Source organism: Lissotriton vulgaris, chromosome 7 (assembly GCF_964263255.1).
Source record: "Lissotriton vulgaris chromosome 7, aLisVul1.2, whole genome shotgun sequence".
Classification (NCBI taxonomy): domain Eukaryota; kingdom Metazoa; phylum Chordata; class Amphibia; order Caudata; family Salamandridae; genus Lissotriton; species Lissotriton vulgaris.
The window spans coordinates 1,500,459,825-1,500,477,058 of record NC_141695.1 but is presented as its reverse complement, the minus strand read 5'-3'; the positions used below and the strand labels follow the sequence as shown (position 1 = coordinate 1,500,477,058).

Sequence of the window (17,234 nt, the reverse complement as noted above, 5' to 3'; positions counted from 1 at the left end):
GTCAACTGTGTGCCATGAGTGCGTCCTGTTCTACTCCCATACAGCTTTCTGACCAGGTGCAGGTCTCCCCTTTTGCAACCATTGTGGAGCTTTCCTTGTGTGTATTGGCATCAAGCTGATTTCTGCTCATCTTCTCTGTAGGTTGCCCTAAAACAAAATAAACTGTGCACTCTCTTGCTGCCTGGGGCCTGCAAATAAGAATAGCCCATTGGCCCTACTGCAGCATTTACTGTGACTATTTAATATGTGAGTGAAACCTCTATACAGACTATTCCTGTTTGGTGAGGGCAGCTTGCACTAATATCACCTGTGCTGTATCTTTTTTAAGTTTTGCCTAAGACAGTGTATGAGCTCTCTGTTGTGACACATTTTGCTAGCTAATAGTGGGCTTAGAGCCAACCAATTGTTTCCCTTTGGTTTGCCTCATTGTCACTCTCTTTTGATTACATCTAATTTGATGGCTTGTGTGGGGTTTACTTCCTTGTCCTACATTTGTACCTCTCCTGGAGCATTACTGTGTTCATACTCTGCTAATTTGTTTATACTACTTTTTATTTAAATACTCTACAACAGTACATGTTTTCTTGTTGGATCCCTTGCGTGCTTCTCTGCCTCCATGTCTCCATGTTGCTCTACCTCCCTGTGTGCGTCTCTGCCCCCATCTCCATGTTGCTTTGTTTTCCAAGTTCTTTTGTGCTCCCACATCTCCTTGTTGCTCTCTCTCACCAACTGTTTCTATGCCCTCCACCCTCAGTCATTGTATTGCGCTGTCTCGCTGTGACCTGGAGAAGTGTGGCTCAATGGTTAGAGCGGCAGACCCTGATGCAGAGGTCTGGCCCGGGTCCAGGGTTCAATTCCCGCCTCGGCTGGTCTTGGACTCAATTTCCTCGGACCTGATAATTCTCGCCTCGGTGCCTATTCTAATCATGGGTCCCACTCTGCAACTCTGAGCAATAGTTTGCTTAATCTCCACAACGGCCCCAACAGCGCTGGAATGCCTGGCTTCACCTTGGGGGTGCCCAGAAGTGGACATTTCACAGGGAAAAGCCAGGAAGGGTTCCACAGCGGTATGCGTACAGCGCCAACACGCCTCAGGGTATAAGTGCGCTATACAAGTACGAATTCATTTCATATAATTGCATTTCCTTCTGTACTCCCCCCTCTCCCCTGGGCCTCAGTTTTGCTCTGTTTTACCACATGCCTCTCTGTCCCGCACATGCTGTGTATGTCCCCCATGTTGCTTTCCCCGTCACTGTGTTGCTTTGTCTCACCGTGTGCTCTGTTCTTCCCCCGTGTTGCTTTATTTTAACGTGTACTTCTCTGCCCCTCCTGTGTTGTTTCCCACTTCCCGCATCCCCATTGTGCATCCCCCATTTTACTTACATATTCCTCCCCAGCATTTCTTTCTTATTACCTAACTACCAATCAACTCAGATTGGCAACAACAACAAAAACACTGCAGCATGGCTAAAACCAACTGGCAAAGTCAATAGGTTCCAAGTGCGAGACCTATTGGCTTTAGCAAAAATGCATATTTGAGAGAAGCTGTCTCTGCTATTACCTCAGCAGTGGCTGTGTTTTCTGTGCAAGCAAGGAAAGTCTACACTGCTGAATACCATGTCCTATCTGATAATCTGTGCTCCAATCAGTGGCACTGACTACAGAGGTGCAAAGCCTTCTGCACACCTGCAACAATTCATTCTGTGCTGACCACTTGCTGTGCTGAGACCGGAGAAAAACAACACAAATAATGTGTGCTCTTTCACCAGCTCCTGTGCAGCTCCTCACCCCTGTGCACTCTTTGGAAAGTGAGAGAATGCACAGATATTGGAGCTGATGTAGGAGAATGTCTTTACATCTCAGGGCAGGAGGGGACTCGCTCTCTAGGCATTGCTGCTTGGTGATGCTGTGCAGTGATGTTGTTGCTTCCTCAGGTTCAATAATAGATCATGCCACCCAAACAATAGAGAGACTATCCCAGTATGTCAAAGGTGATTCTCTGAAGAATAGAAAGAATGGTCCACCCGGAGTGAAACAAATGATTGATGGGGGAATATAGAGGCTTCCAGTTCCTACGACTGGAAACCTGGGTGGCTACATAGGGTGACCATATAGGAAGAAAGCATTATGACTACTGATTGATGTGTGAAATATTTCATTGGCTGTGGAGCTTTGGGTCTTTATGACAATTGGACCAGTGTCTCCCAGGCCAGGGAGGGTGATGGAGCAAGTTTAAGGTCTCTTGTGGTGCAACACAGGGCAAACACTGAGGTAGAGGGACAGGAAGGCTCACCACAGTTCACTATAGCACTTATCTTTCCCATGGGCAACACAGTACTAGTGATACAAAGTCTAGTCATGCTTTGGTCAGCTCCTGTATTTAAAATCCATGGACTGATTTCTTCTTCCAGGCAGTGTCCCGTCTGCAGTTCATGTTGTAAGATAGGATCAACAGCCTTTCAGCAGAACTTAGGACTTCAGTTTCTGTTGTCAAGCTGGCAGGGGAGCTGGCTATCAAATACGCCAGTCCTGGAAATCAAAAATGCTCTCTCCCACACTGGTTAGATGAATGAATGAATGAATGAATAATATGTCTTTAGAAATCTGATACCCCATAGCACATCCTGGTATTGGTTTAGAGAACAAATGTAGGGAATTAGCAGCAGGCAGTTTGGCAAGACAGGTTTTTAAGTGTTTTATAAAGATATTATCAGATTTGGCTGACTTCAGACCCAGTCCGGGAGAAAATTTCAAATATTAGCAGCCTGGAAGGAGAAAGCCCAGTATCCAGAATGCATCCTGTGAATCTTGGAAATTCTTACCAGAAGATGTAAAGAAGAGCAAATTACTCTGGTAGGGGAATAATAGTGAAATTTCTGGCAAGTTGTGACACACGTGCATGGCCTTCAAAATGCTTATTTTGCTCTCATGGAGCTAGTGCACTAGAGGACGAAGGTGGGAAGTGTAGACATGTGCAAGGGTTTCTCTAAGTAGCCTGGTAGCAGTGTTTCATATGGTTTGGAGCTAATCAAGTATCTTTTTTTGGGAGACCATGATATAGAGAATTTCTGTCAAAGGACAAAGGAGGCCGCATCGTGCTCCTATCAACATCAGCTTATCACAAAAAATGCACAGATCTTCTAGGGCATGAGAGACACTACAGAATGATTCCTCTATTCCCGACAGAAAGACTTTAACATCAAGATCATAACAGAAGCTGCAGAAACGAACTTCTGGATCACAAAAAATGAGGCAGATTTTCTGAGATCCGTAAACCTGCGGATACCATATTTCTATTCCCTTCCAAAGACCCACAAGAACAGGAATCCACCTCCAGGGAGGCCTAGAGTATCAGGGATAGGCTCGATGTTAGAACCCCTATAACAATTTGAAGACCATTACATGATACCTCTGGTACAACAAAAATCCACCTACCTAAAAGATACACGTGATCTACTAAACCTTCTTAAAGATGTGACATACCGAAAAGGCAGTTTTTGACTAGTTGGCCTAGACATAAAGAGCTTATATACGAGCCTCCACCAATAAGCTATGTTAAAATCTATCGAAGAGATTCTATTTAAAGAAAATTGGCCATAAAAAAACACCAAGACATTTCATCCTGGAGAACTGCCCCCTAGCCTTAATCGAAAACTATTTCGAATACAATGGGACCCTATAACTCCAAACGCACTGGACCTCAAGGGGCAGCACATTTGGCCCAAGTCTGGCAGGCCTGTATGTAAGAACTTTCGAGGAAAAACACCTCCAGAGTGAAACCAACCCTTTCAAGGCAAAGATCCTCTTCTGGAAAAGGTATATAGACGATGTACTAATGATCTGGGGAGACAAACCAGAAACCTTATCAGAATTTCATACATGGAACAACACCAGGGATGAATTTCTCAAATTCATCTATACGGCAGAGGAGACCACCCTAGATTTTCTTGACATTTCCATCTACACAGAAACACCAAAATATCCACCAAGACTTTTTACAAACCAACTGCCAAAAACAACCTCCTCTCATTTAATAGCTTCCACCCAAGATCCTTGAGAGAACATCTTCCGTATAGCCAATTTCTAAGGATCAGGAGGAATTGCAGTTGTATACAGGTATATAAACAACAGCCAGATGACCTAAGCAGAAAACTCAAGGAAAGACAATATTCCAATACAATCATCAACTAAAAAAAAAGAGCGAGAAATCAGAACCGTGACAACCTCCTTGACATGATGCCTAAAATGAAGGATACAAATATCCTTACCTGAGTAACGAGTTATAACATAGCCTCAAACCAGGTAAAGAAGATAATTAACAAAAACTGGAATATGCTCACTTCAGGCAACATGAAATTGCCAAAACCCAGATTTGCCAATAACAGAACAAAGGATATTCAAGACATTCTAATCCACACAAGATCAAAAGAAAGCCAGAAGGAATCTAACCTGACACCTGGACAAGTAGACCAATTACAGGATACTACCCATGTGACCACTGTTCTGACCAATTTAATCTTACCCCTTCCTGACGAATAAAGTAAAGTGTACAGGAAAGTAGGTCTTTTTTACCTCACTTTTTTCCGCTAAAATCAACAAATTCATGACCGTTACAGAACCAGATGGTCTCCCTCCAGGTGGAGGAAGGTTGACTGCCTGGAGAACGGGAAACTTAGGCGGACCCAATGACAAAATCAACCACCTAACTTTTCTTACCGGAGGACCAAGATATACCGCTACCCACGAGTTAGACTGTATGAGGGCCTTTGTAAAACACATATAGACCTGAGCATATTTGATACTGCCACTGAGACACCAACTGGTGTAGGGTCTTGAAATCAAAACCATAGACTGATGTTACAAAGAAATCCCAGGTGCAATTTGGTTATCAAGATTGTATTGGCCACACACTTTGTGTACAGTAAGCAGGCATTGGAGTTAATGTGATTGGTCTGTGCCTTTCTACTAAGGCAACTCCCTCTGCAGAGTCATGTGATTGGTCTGTGCCTTTCTACTCAGGTAACTCCCTCTGCAGAGTCACTACATATTTTCCCTTCTGCAGTTCATAACATAACATAACATAACATGGGTATTTGTAAAGCGCACGTTCACCACTACGGGCCTCTTGGCGCTGAAATAACAGATGTTTGTTGTTACCCAACTCAATGGTACTCATTTTATCGACCCCAAATGGATGAAAGGCTGAGTGGACCCGCCGGGATTTGAACCTGTGACCATGAGGTCGAACACAGGCCCCTGCAGTAGACGCATTAGTCCACTGAGCCACCAGACCCGGCTTGCTGTTCTGTGACACCTAATGACTTGCCCATATTTGGCTTATTAGTCCCTGTATCCGTGCTCACCCTCCCCCCCCTTCCTTTTGCAGAGCACTGTCCAATCCTTAGTACAGTTTCCTCTTTCTCCTTGTCACCTGCTGATACTGGGGCTGCCATGTTGTCATGTTAGAGCGATACATCTTTTGTGAAGCTATCTTTGCTTGTTTTTGTCCACCACCATTTTGAAGATCACTGTGTAAAGGAGTTGAGAAATGTGTGTTCCTTCTAGTGGATCTGTCAGCCACGTTTGATGCAGTTCATCACCACTCCTTTTTGGAGACTACAGGAATGTCGCATAAAAGTGCACAATCATAACTGGATCGGCTTCTGCCACTCTGACTGATCGAGAATTATTCTTGCAGCCCCCAATCACAACTCCACTTATCAGTATCTAGCGAGCTGTACAAAACAGGATGAATCTTTGACCCACTCCTCTTCAGTGTCTGCCTCAGCCAACTATATAACCTGTATAATGCGCACCTGAATTGAAATGCATTTGGGATCTGCCCCTGTTTGGTGTGAACATGCCAACCAGCATAAAATGTAATTTGCTATTCTACACTTTCATTATTGTTTACTTTAAATCTCGCTGATGTTATTGTATGTACAGCATCACTTGTGGGAAGTGTAGTTTGCTATATTGCTTGTAATACCAGAGTTTCCATTGGTGTCCACAGGCTATAGCACATCTGTCTGGGGACTCACTCTCAATTATACTTGGAGCACTCTTTTGCCTTTCCTGAGCTAAACCTCATAACATCCACCATGACTGGTTGTGTAATGTTTACTCCAAAGAGCCAACCTCCATCACACTGGGAGTGCATATCTGTCACACCTGGAGTAACCCTCATAAAACATAGCAAGAATGGCTGATTAAAGTCTATTTCTATGGGTTACTTTATGTAACATTTGGGTGGACTCATCAAGGCTTTTATAGCTGGCCTACAATAATTGCTACTCTGTTCACTCAAAGTAGATCCATCAGAGAATATTTGAGGGCAGCTTATATAAAGCTTATTACTATGGGTTTACTCAATGCTACTCCTGTTGAAATCTTCAGAGCATATTTCATGGCCCTTAGCATAGTGCCCATTCATATGGATTTCTTCTCTTCCACCATTGGGTGGACGACCAAGCATTCACCACAACTGATCCAAGATGCACGACCAAAGGCACCATCCTTTATCTTTGGGCATATCCCTAGCCACCATAATCAATGGGTATAAACTGTATGTGACAGGCCTCTCCACAGATGGTAGGCATCCATGTGCATGACCATATCTCTTCTTACACTTTTTTCCATATCCTTGCATAGGAGTAACTGTATGTTTAAGGTAAGAGTCTGGGCAGTCACTGGTGAACATACCAACACCAAAATGCTTCCTAAATAGGCTGCATTGAACTTAAATAGTCTCTACCCAGCAGTGTATTAGTACCTAATACTTAGGAATCCTAGCCCTCAAGCCCTCACTCCGTTTGTGCCCAATTCACACCTAGGTACAGTGGCTAAAACATGAGAGCAGAACTTTGGTCCCATGCATTATATCTTACCTTACCTATATATGGGAAATGACAGCTTCAGTGCCTTGTCAGGAGTGTAGAAATGCAGTTACATTTCAAGACAATACCCATACTAACAAATAGTTTTCTAATGCTGGTTACTGAAACATCACTTGAGCGATCTAAGAGTGCTGCTGCTCAGGGATAGTAGTCACTCTAACCACTGAAACCAACAATTACCTATATGTATTTTTGCTTGCTTTATTTTCTTTCAAATGAAATTGTAATTTTTGCTTACATTCTTGAACAGATGCACACATCATTGAAGTATTCTAACAAACTGTTCTGAAGGTTCTCCACAAACATTTCTGAGACTGTGGTATATTTAGTTTGCAGTGTCTGCTCAATACCTCATAATATGCTTTTCACTGTAGTTCCTACAGTTGTATCTCATTGGTCCATGAAAAGCCATGTGTCTACGTCTGGAGTCATTGGGAAGACCATACATGGAGGCTCTGCAATTCCAATTGGATAATCAAAATTGCAGAAAGATTGGTGAGTAATGTTTAGCTTCTCTGAGTTCCATTGGTATTTGTTGAACTTTTTTGCACTTGGTTGGGCATTAGTTGTTGCAGTTATTTTCTTCCTGTTCATGCAGTAGACGGTTATCACAGAGCTAAAGTTCCATTGATCATTCTGCTGTCTTAGAGATCTGTGAGTATTTGAGTGAAACCTAAGCATGGTGCCATATTTTTTTGTGAGCAACACCTTTGTGTCAGTGTAATGTTTGGCCATATTTGTCCAACATACAATTACTGTGCATGTGTTTTTTTGCGAAATTCTTGCTCATAATTAGCAGAAACAACACAGTCACCAATCCCTAAACCACAGAAATGTTATTGACAAATGGAATATTAACAAATCAGAGCATTATATTTTTATAATTTTGTCCAGTTATAATACAGTGCTAATTTTTAAGTCTTGCGTGGCGCACATGCGCAGTTGAGCTCGCAAGATTTTATGTTTTAGGGAGAACTTCACTAGCGAGGGTTAAGCTCCGCCCCTCTTCTCCATTGGCTGGCCTCCTAAATGGTGGCCAGCCATTGGAGAAGAGGTCCTAGTGACGTTCTTCTTTCTACCTAAGCCCCGTCCTTTTCAGATTGGGTTCCTTGACTTACTGCTGAAGTAAAAGGTTTCTTATCTTCTTTATGGTTCCAAATGGCCCTATAAAGAAGATAAGGAACCTTTTACCCCAGCAGGAAGTTGGGCGTCCAGTCCGAAAAGGACGGGGCTTAGAGACTAAAGGCTGTGCAGATGCGAGCGCTTGTTAAACACACTGTCGGTTTTCCATGATCTTCTACGAGGGAAAATGTGCCTTGGAAAACAACAGAGCCCAAAGTGAGCATGCTGCTAAAGAGATGCTGCCCTATAAGACGTGCTCCGCGCGGCAGACCAGTGGAGTATTCATTGGAGGAGGGGGATTCGTCTATTCGGCTTCTTCTGTGTCGTTCCTGCGCCCCTTTTGCCCATTACTTCACCATGTCCCGCTCAGCTTTTCTCCCCAACTCTCCCTTCTTTGTCTTCCCAGGTCGCATCTCTTTTCTTTATCTCCTATTCCCTCAACCTTTTGAGCGTCTTCATTTCCCCACCACCTCACGTCTCACTCCTTAAACCGCATACACCGAGTTCTCTATATTCTAAAACACTCCCGCGTTGCAATACCCATCCAATATTTTTGATCCAAAATGTTGTACGTGCGCACGTTTTGCCTATTGCGGCGGTAAAATGGCGGCTGCCGTACTTGTGCTGTGTGGCCGGAGCTGCTAGGAACTTGTGTTGCGAGTGCGGGCTGCGGACCCTCCCACCCAGTGCAGGGTGTGATTGGTGCTGAAATGGCAGGGGTGCCTGGAGAGAACATTGTTGTGGCAGCAAGTACGAGATAGCGGGAGCACAGTATGCGCGCTGAACCTGTTAGATGAAGGCAAGGGGGAGTCGCGGTCAAGTTGGAGCTGCCAGGCATGGATCGGGGGTACGAGATTGCGTAAAGATACAAGCTGAGGTGAGCAGTAAACCCCCCCCCCCCACGTCGGAGCTGGGAGTGAGAGCCTGCCTTTGGGCATAGAGACTGATGAGAGCGCTGGAAGAGTTGCGGCAGAGGTGGACTGAGAACACAAGGAGTCCTGACTGTCTGGAGGCCTATAGCTGGTATGTGGCTTCAAGGGGTGAGATAGCTTTGGAGCTGGTGTGCGGGCGTGGAGAGCCCTGATTGTGTTTGCAGTCCGCCTGGCATGCTGGTGAGGAATGGCTGTATGTACTATCCCTAGGCGTGAATGATCCGACAGCTAAAAGGGCCTGTGAGCTCCGAAAATACTTGTGGTGGCTTATCTCTCCCTTCCCGGCGGTAATAGCTGGGCGTGCGGTCTAAGTGTGGAGTGGGCTGCGGAACTGCTTCTGGAGGCTACATGCGCGCCTTGTTGACTGCAGTGAATAAATAGTATATAAAGAGCCCAGGCCTACGTGAGGTGCACCTGCCAGCAGGGGGAGTCTGGAGCTGGTGACTGCGGCGGCTGCAGTGAAGGCGGGCCCCTGTTTACCCAGCGCCGGAGGTGGTGAGTGCGGCGCCGCCTAGCACAGGTTAATGGTGGCAGAGGCGGGTGCAGGCCGGGTGCGGGCGGCATCCTGTGAGCCGCAGAAAGGTGCTGGGGGGCGTGGGTGGCGCGGGAATTCACTGCGTGCAGCAGCAGCTATATACGCATTGAAAACAGACACGCTTTGCGCCCTTAGTTTTAACCCCTTACTCCCTCCACACACTCGCCTTTGCTGGCTCTTGGAATTATACTCTGGGGCTCTGTGTGTGTGTGTGTGTGTGGCTCTCTTTGTGTGTGTGTGTCTGGCTCTGTGTGTGTGTCTGGCTCAATGTGTGTGTGTGTGGCTCTGTGTGTGTGTGTGGCTCTGTGTGTGTGTGTGGCTCTGTGTGTGTGTGGCTCTGTGTGTGTGTGTGTGTCTCTGTGTGTGTGTGTGTGTGGGGCTCTGTGTGTGTGTGTGGCTGTGTGTGTGTGTGTGTGTGTGTGTGGCTCTGTGTGTGTGGCTCTGTGTGTGTGTGGCTCTGTGTGTGTGTGTGGCTGTGTGTGTGGGCTCTGTGTGTGTGTGTGTGTGTGCGTGTGTGTGTGTGTGTGGCTCTGCGTGTGTGTGTGTGGCTCTGTGTGTGTGTGGGTGCAAATGCAATAGGTCTCGCATGTGCGAGAGGTTAAGCTATTGGCATTGTAATGACAATGTAGAAAGGCTCTCCCGCCTAGGAAGAGAACCTCCCTGCGCACAACTGTTCAATGAGACCAGCCGGTCTAATGATGTAAACAAAGATTCACAAAATATTGTTCATATCCGAACTTAATCAGATTTCCGGTGTTTATTCCAGTTCAAATTTCGTATTTCATCATTTATAATCCATATCAAAATACGTCAAGAATTCAGGCGTGTTATGTCATCACACAACCCAATGCATTTCGGGCATGGCCCGTCATCAGGGGTTAACTCTACAGACAAAAAGAAAAACAACCGCTGTAATAGTCTGATCTAAGAATACCCAAAAACAATAACGTGATCTCAACATGATATAACGTGACACAAAGTGACTATGTAAATAAAGCAAGTGTTGTGGCGCTAATGAAATGATAATAAGTGAAGTATTTCAGTGTTCAACATAAATTAAATTATCGAATCAAGAAGCCATGCAGGTATGGCGAACCTAGTTAGACCACTGTGAGCAAGTGATAACAAATGCTGTCAGACCTGATAGATACCGCGTGTGAATGAAAGATACCAAGTAAGCGAAAAAAGTATGAATACTGAGCCACCCTGTGAAGGATAGAAACGGCAGGTCCCCGACAGAGAGTACTTACTTCCGTGATGATAAAGCGCGGACTCCGCGGAGTTCCGTGAGTGTGAGCGTAGTGGAGAGCGAAGGTGAAATACCAAGTAAACTCCCTAAACATAAAGGTAGGACTACAAACCCAAAGTCAAGTGAGTGTGGGCGCCATCTTTAAAGGTGCAAAAGTGAAGCGAGTAGAGAATCCAGAGAAATATGAAAGATACAGTGAAGACAAATGATCAGAGCAATAAAAACAAATCACAGGTAACATAAAAATTCAATGCGATCATTTAGACCCGAGGGGGCCATCGTGGATAGAAAACGAATCCAAAAATTCTCCCTTTTTAGCAAATTGTTCTTATTGTTCACTGTGATAGGAACTTGTTCCAGTACTTGAAATTTCAGTTGAGCCACTGAATGTCTATTCTCCAAGAAGTGTGTGGCTACACTAGATTTTTGGTTGCCAATGCGAATGTTGCTTTTATGTTCTAAGATCCTAGTGCGGATCTTCCTCTCCGTGTGTCCCACATAACATTTGCCACAAGGGCATTTCAGTGCATATATCACATTTTTGCTATTGCATGTGGCGTTCACCTTCAATTTTATAGGATTACCTTTCATGGGATGGTTAATCAAGTTACCCTGGATGCAATTATTGCAGTTACTGCAATTAAAACACGGTTTCAGACCATTGAAAGTGGTTTTAGTCTTGGGGCGATTGGTATCGCTCAGGATCTCCTTCAGATTTTTTCCTCGAGTGAATGCAAAGATAGGAGGTTCTCTGAATAGTCCTTTGAAATCTGGTTCCAATGTCAATATAGACCAGTGTCTACGTATAATCCTTTGAAATTGTGTGGATGCACTGGAGAACTTTGAGACTACTACCATACGGTCGGATGGAGTCTTCAGCTTAGGCTGTAGTAAGGAGGCTCTAGTGCATTTCTCGCTCCTCTGTATGGCTACATCCAGTATAGGGTTAGGGTACCCCCGTGCTCGTAAACGTTCCAAGGTGGTGTTGATCTGGATTTTGCTCTCGTCTGCTTTGGATACTATTCTTTTTATCCTGAGAATCTGTGCATAAGGTAAGTTGTTCTTGAGTCCCCAGCGATGGAAACTCTGGTAGTGTAAAGTAGAGTTCCTGTCTGTGGGTTTTCGGAAGATAGTAGTGGACCATTCCCCAAGTTCTCTCTCAATTTTTACGTCCAAATAATGGACGCACGATGTACTGTGATCCCATGTAAATTGAATTCTTTGAGATATTTGATTCCAAGTGTTGAGGAAAGTGATGAGTGTTTCACTGGAACCTGCCCATAATAGAAAAATGTCATCAATGTATCGGAGGTATAACCTCCCATGTTGTTGCCATATGTCTTGGGAGAGGATGTGATTTTCTTCAAAGATACGCATGAAGGTATTAGCGTAGCAAGGAGCAGCCGAATTACCCATGGCCGTACCGTTCAACTGTAGAAACCATTTGTCAAAAACAGTGAAATAACTGTGATATAACGTGAAGATAGTTAGTTCCATCAAAAATACTTTTAGGTCATGATCAAGATCTGATTTAGCCAAGGTTCTTTCAATGGCATCAATCCCCCCATCATGAGGGATTGATGTATACAGTGAACTGACATCCACTGTGCACATAATGATGTTGGAATCTTTCAGTTCATTCATAACCGGTTCCAATTTCAAGAGAAAATCGGTAGTATCTTTGACAAAAGAGTCTGATGTGGTGACAAATGGTTGGAGGTATTTATCCAAAAATTTACCCACGTTTTCATGAATGCTGTTTCTCGTCGACACAATGGGTCGGAAGGGAGGGTCAGTAGGATGTTTGTGCAGTTTTGGCAACATATATAATGTTGGTGGCTTAGGATTGTTCGGTGTGAGATATCGTTTAGTTCTGTCATTTATGGTGCCGTTGTCAAAGGCCCTGTTAATGATGGTGATCAGGTCGTTGGTGTACTCCCTAGTGGGGTCCCCGGGTAAAGCATCATAGGTGTTGGTATCTCCAACATGAGCTGTGACCTTACTTTCATAAAAATTGGTGTCCATGATGACCAGGGCACCACCTTTGTCAGCATTTTGACAAATGATCTTCTGGTTATCCGCTATTTTTTGAAGTATATTTCTTTCTTTACGAGTGAGATTCCCTCGTGTCGCAGGTTGCATGAAAGGGAGTTTCGATATTTCTTGTCTGACTAGGTTTTCATATGCGTCAATGATTTTGTGACTCTGAGGTGCTAAGAATGTACTATGAGGTCGTAGACCTCTGAGCATATCCTCATCTTGTATGGTCGTAGGACAAATGTTTTGAAAGTAGTGTTTCAATCGTATATTACGTATCAGTTTGAAGGTGCTCACTTCAAGTTCCAGAGTGTTGGTACCAATAGTGGGAACAAACGATTGTCCTTTCTGTAAAACCTGAACCTCTTCCTCAGACAAGGTGAAAGAAGAAATGTTGATTACTAGGTTGTCATCCTTATTTAACGTTTTCCCTTTGCTTTCTTGCTTTTTACAGGCGGAGTTTTTTCTGGTTCCTCGGCGGGTTTTTCCCCCCCGGGGTCTCTTTGTTGGTTGGAGCCTGGTTCTAAAAAAGGAACCGCAGTCGTTGTTGAGGTGCTGGGAGTCTGGGCGTCACCATCTGGTCTTGTCTTTGTAGGTCCTGCCCTTTGATCATCTTCAGAAGATGAAGTCTCGTTAGCTGAGAAAGGGTTGTACGGCTTGTTGGTGCGTCGGCGGGCATATACCTCTGCCCAGGTATATACCTCGCCGAGCTTATAGTCGATGGTATCCCTTTTAAATTTTCTGAATTTCCTCTCCTGTGTTTCGCGTGTATGTTTATCCAATTGTATGTTGATATCATCCAACATTTTTTTCAGATCATCTTCGGTCAGGGCATCGTCAAGTTCCTTTCTAACGCTGATTATTTCTTGAGAAAGTTCATCCAAAGTCTTGGCTAGTTCCTCCACGATCAATAAGATAAGATCTAGAGAGCATTTGTTTAAAATAGAGTACCAGCGTTCCACGAATTTGGTGTTGTTTTTACATAGAAGTGGTTTTAATGGGACCCGTAGGCCGCGGGGGATCCGTTGAACACGATGGTACCGAATCAGGGTACTTGCATGTAGTTTTTGATTTGATTGTTTCTTCAGTAAGTAGAGTAGTTGACGGAGATTGCTTTCTACACTGCGGGTGCTACCTGTGGTGGTGACATCCTCCTGTATCATGCCATAAATTGCATTAGCATCATCAGTCGTGTAGGCAAAGGTGCTGGCTTTCTGGTCGGTCATACCCGAGACCGATTCGAAATTCATGATGTGAGCGTGCCGAGGTCCAATGGCAGACAATGAACAATGAAAAAAGATGGTGGAGCTCGCACAGCTGAGATAAACCAAAGTGGAAGTAGTGATAGATTATAGTGTGCAGCGGGGAGAAGACACTGTCATGCCATGCAGTGTAAGGTATGAAACTGTAGAAAGGCTCTCCCGCCTAGGAAGAGAACCTCCCTGCGCACAACTGTTCAATGAGACCAGCCGGTCTAATGATGTAAACAAAGATTCACAAAATATTGTTCATATCCGAACTTAATCAGATTTCCGGTGTTTATTCCAGTTCAAATTTCGTATTTCATCATTTATAATCCATATCAAAATACGTCAAGAATTCAGGCGTGTTATGTCATCACACAACCCAATGCATTTCGGGCATGGCCCGTCATCAGGGGTTAACTCTACAGACAAAAAGAAAAACAACCGCTGTAATAGTCTGATCTAAGAATACCCAAAAACAATAACGTGATCTCAACATGATATAACGTGACACAAAGTGACTATGTAAATAAAGCAAGTGTTGTGGCGCTAATGAAATGATAATAAGTGAAGTATTTCAGTGTTCAACATAAATTAAATTATCGAATCAAGAAGCCATGCAGGTATGGCGAACCTAGTTAGACCACTGTGAGCAAGTGATAACAAATGCTGTCAGACCTGATAGATACCGCGTGTGAATGAAAGATACCAAGTAAGCGAAAAAAGTATGAATACTGAGCCACCCTGTGAAGGATAGAAACGGCAGGTCCCCGACAGAGAGTACTTACTTCCGTGATGATAAAGCGCGGACTCCGCGGAGTTCCGTGAGTGTGAGCGTAGTGGAGAGCGAAGGTGAAATACCAAGTAAACTCCCTAAACATAAAGGTAGGACTACAAACCCAAAGTCAAGTGAGTGTGGGCGCCATCTTTAAAGGTGCAAAAGTGAAGCGAGTAGAGAATCCAGAGAAATATGAAAGATACAGTGAAGACAAATGATCAGAGCAATAAAAACAAATCACAGGTAACATAAAAATTCAATGCGATCATTTAGACCCGAGGGGGCCATCGTGGATAGAAAACGAATCCAAAAATTCTCCCTTTTTAGCAAATTGTTCTTATTGTTCACTGTGATAGGAACTTGTTCCAGTACTTGAAATTTCAGTTGAGCCACTGAATGTCTATTCTCCAAGAAGTGTGTGGCTACACTAGATTTTTGGTTGCCAATGCGAATGTTGCTTTTATGTTCTAAGATCCTAGTGCGGATCTTCCTCTCCGTGTGTCCCACATAACATTTGCCACAAGGGCATTTCAGTGCATATATCACATTTTTGCTATTGCATGTGGCGTTCACCTTCAATTTTATAGGATTACCTTTCATGGGATGGTTAATCAAGTTACCCTGGATGCAATTATTGCAGTTACTGCAATTAAAACACGGTTTCAGACCATTGAAAGTGGTTTTAGTCTTGGGGCGATTGGTATCGCTCAGGATCTCCTTCAGATTTTTTCTCCGAGTGAATGCAAAGATAGGAGGTTCTCTGAATAGTCCTTTGAAATCTGGTTCCAATGTCAATATAGACCAGTGTCTACGTATAATCCTTTGAAATTGTGTGGATGCACTGGAGAACTTTGAGACTACTACCATACGGTCGGATGGAGTCTTCAGCTTAGGCTGTAGTAAGGAGGCTCTAGTGCATTTCTCGCTCCTCTGTATGGCTACATCCAGTATAGGGTTAGGGTACCCCCGTGCTCGTAAACGTTCCAAGGTGGTGTTGATCTGGATTTTGCTCTCGTCTGCTTTGGATACTATTCTTTTTATCCTGAGAATCTGTGCATAAGGTAAGTTGTTCTTGAGTCCCCAGCGATGGAAACTCTGGTAGTGTAAAGTAGAGTTCCTGTCTGTGGGTTTTCGGAAGATAGTAGTGGACCATTCCCCAAGTTCTCTCTCAATTTTTACGTCCAAATAATGGACGCACGATGTACTGTGATCCCATGTAAATTGAATTCTTTGAGATATTTGATTCCAAGTGTTGAGGAAAGTGATGAGTGTTTCACTGGAACCTGCCCATAATAGAAAAATGTCATCAATGTATCGGAGGTATAACCTCCCATGTTGTTGCCATATGTCTTGGGAGAGGATGTGATTTTCTTCAAAGATACGCATGAAGGTATTAGCGTAGCAAGGAGCAGCCGAATTACCCATGGCCGTACCGTTCAACTGTAGAAACCATTTGTCAAAAACAGTGAAATAACTGTGATATAACGTGAAGATAGTTAGTTCCATCAAAAATACTTTTAGGTCATGATCAAGATCTGATTTAGCCAAGGTTCTTTCAATGGCATCAATCCCCCCATCATGAGGGATTGATGTATACAGTGAACTGACATCCACTGTGCACATAATGATGTTGGAATCTTTCAGTTCATTCATAACCGGTTCCAATTTCAAGAGAAAATCGGTAGTATCTTTGACAAAAGAGTCTGATGTGGTGACTCCACCATCTTTTTTCATTGTTCATTGTCTGCCATTGGACCTCGGCACGCTCACATCATGAATTTCGAATCGGTCTCGGGTATGACCGACCAGAAAGCCAGCACCTTTGCCTACACGACTGATGATGCTAATGCAATTTATGGCATGATACAGGAGGATGTCACCACCACAGGTAGCACCCGCAGTGTAGAAAGCAATCTCCGTCAACTACTCTACTTACTGAAGAAACAATCAAATCAAAAACTACATGCAAGTACCCTGATTCGGTACCATCGTGTTCAACGGATCCCCCGCGGCCTACGGGTCCCATTAAAACCACTTCTATGTAAAAACAACACCAAATTCGTGGAACGCTGGTACTCTATTTTAAACAAATGCTCTCTAGATCTTATCTTATTGATCGTGGAGGAACTAGCCAAGACTTTGGATGAACTTTCTCAAGAAATAATCAGCGTTAGAAAGGAACTTGACTATGCCCTGACCGAAGATGATCTGAAAAAAATGTTGGATGATATCAACATACAATTGGATAAACATACACGCGAAACACAGGAGAGGAAATTCAGAAAATTTAAAAGGGATACCATCGACTATAAGCTCGGCGAGGTATATACCTGGGCAGAGGTATATGCCCGCCGACGCACCAACAAGCCGTACAACCCTTTCTCAGCTAACGAGACTTCATCTTCTGAAGATGATCAAAGGGCAGGACCTACAAAGACAAG

At 44.0% G+C, this 17,234-nt stretch overlaps 1 protein-coding gene across 1 annotated transcript in view; it reads left to right on the top strand.

Moving 5' to 3' along the window:
• The window catches only part of LOC147705871 (fer-1-like protein 4), a 1,142,165-nt gene that overhangs the window by 473,094 nt on the left and 651,837 nt on the right, over positions 1–17,234 (top strand). Inside the window, exon 18 of the mRNA XM_086932323.1 lies at positions 7,271–7,391. Within this exon, the coding sequence (XP_086788449.1) occupies positions 7,271–7,391 (121 nt within the window). The remainder of the gene's footprint in view (positions 1–7,270; positions 7,392–17,234) is intronic.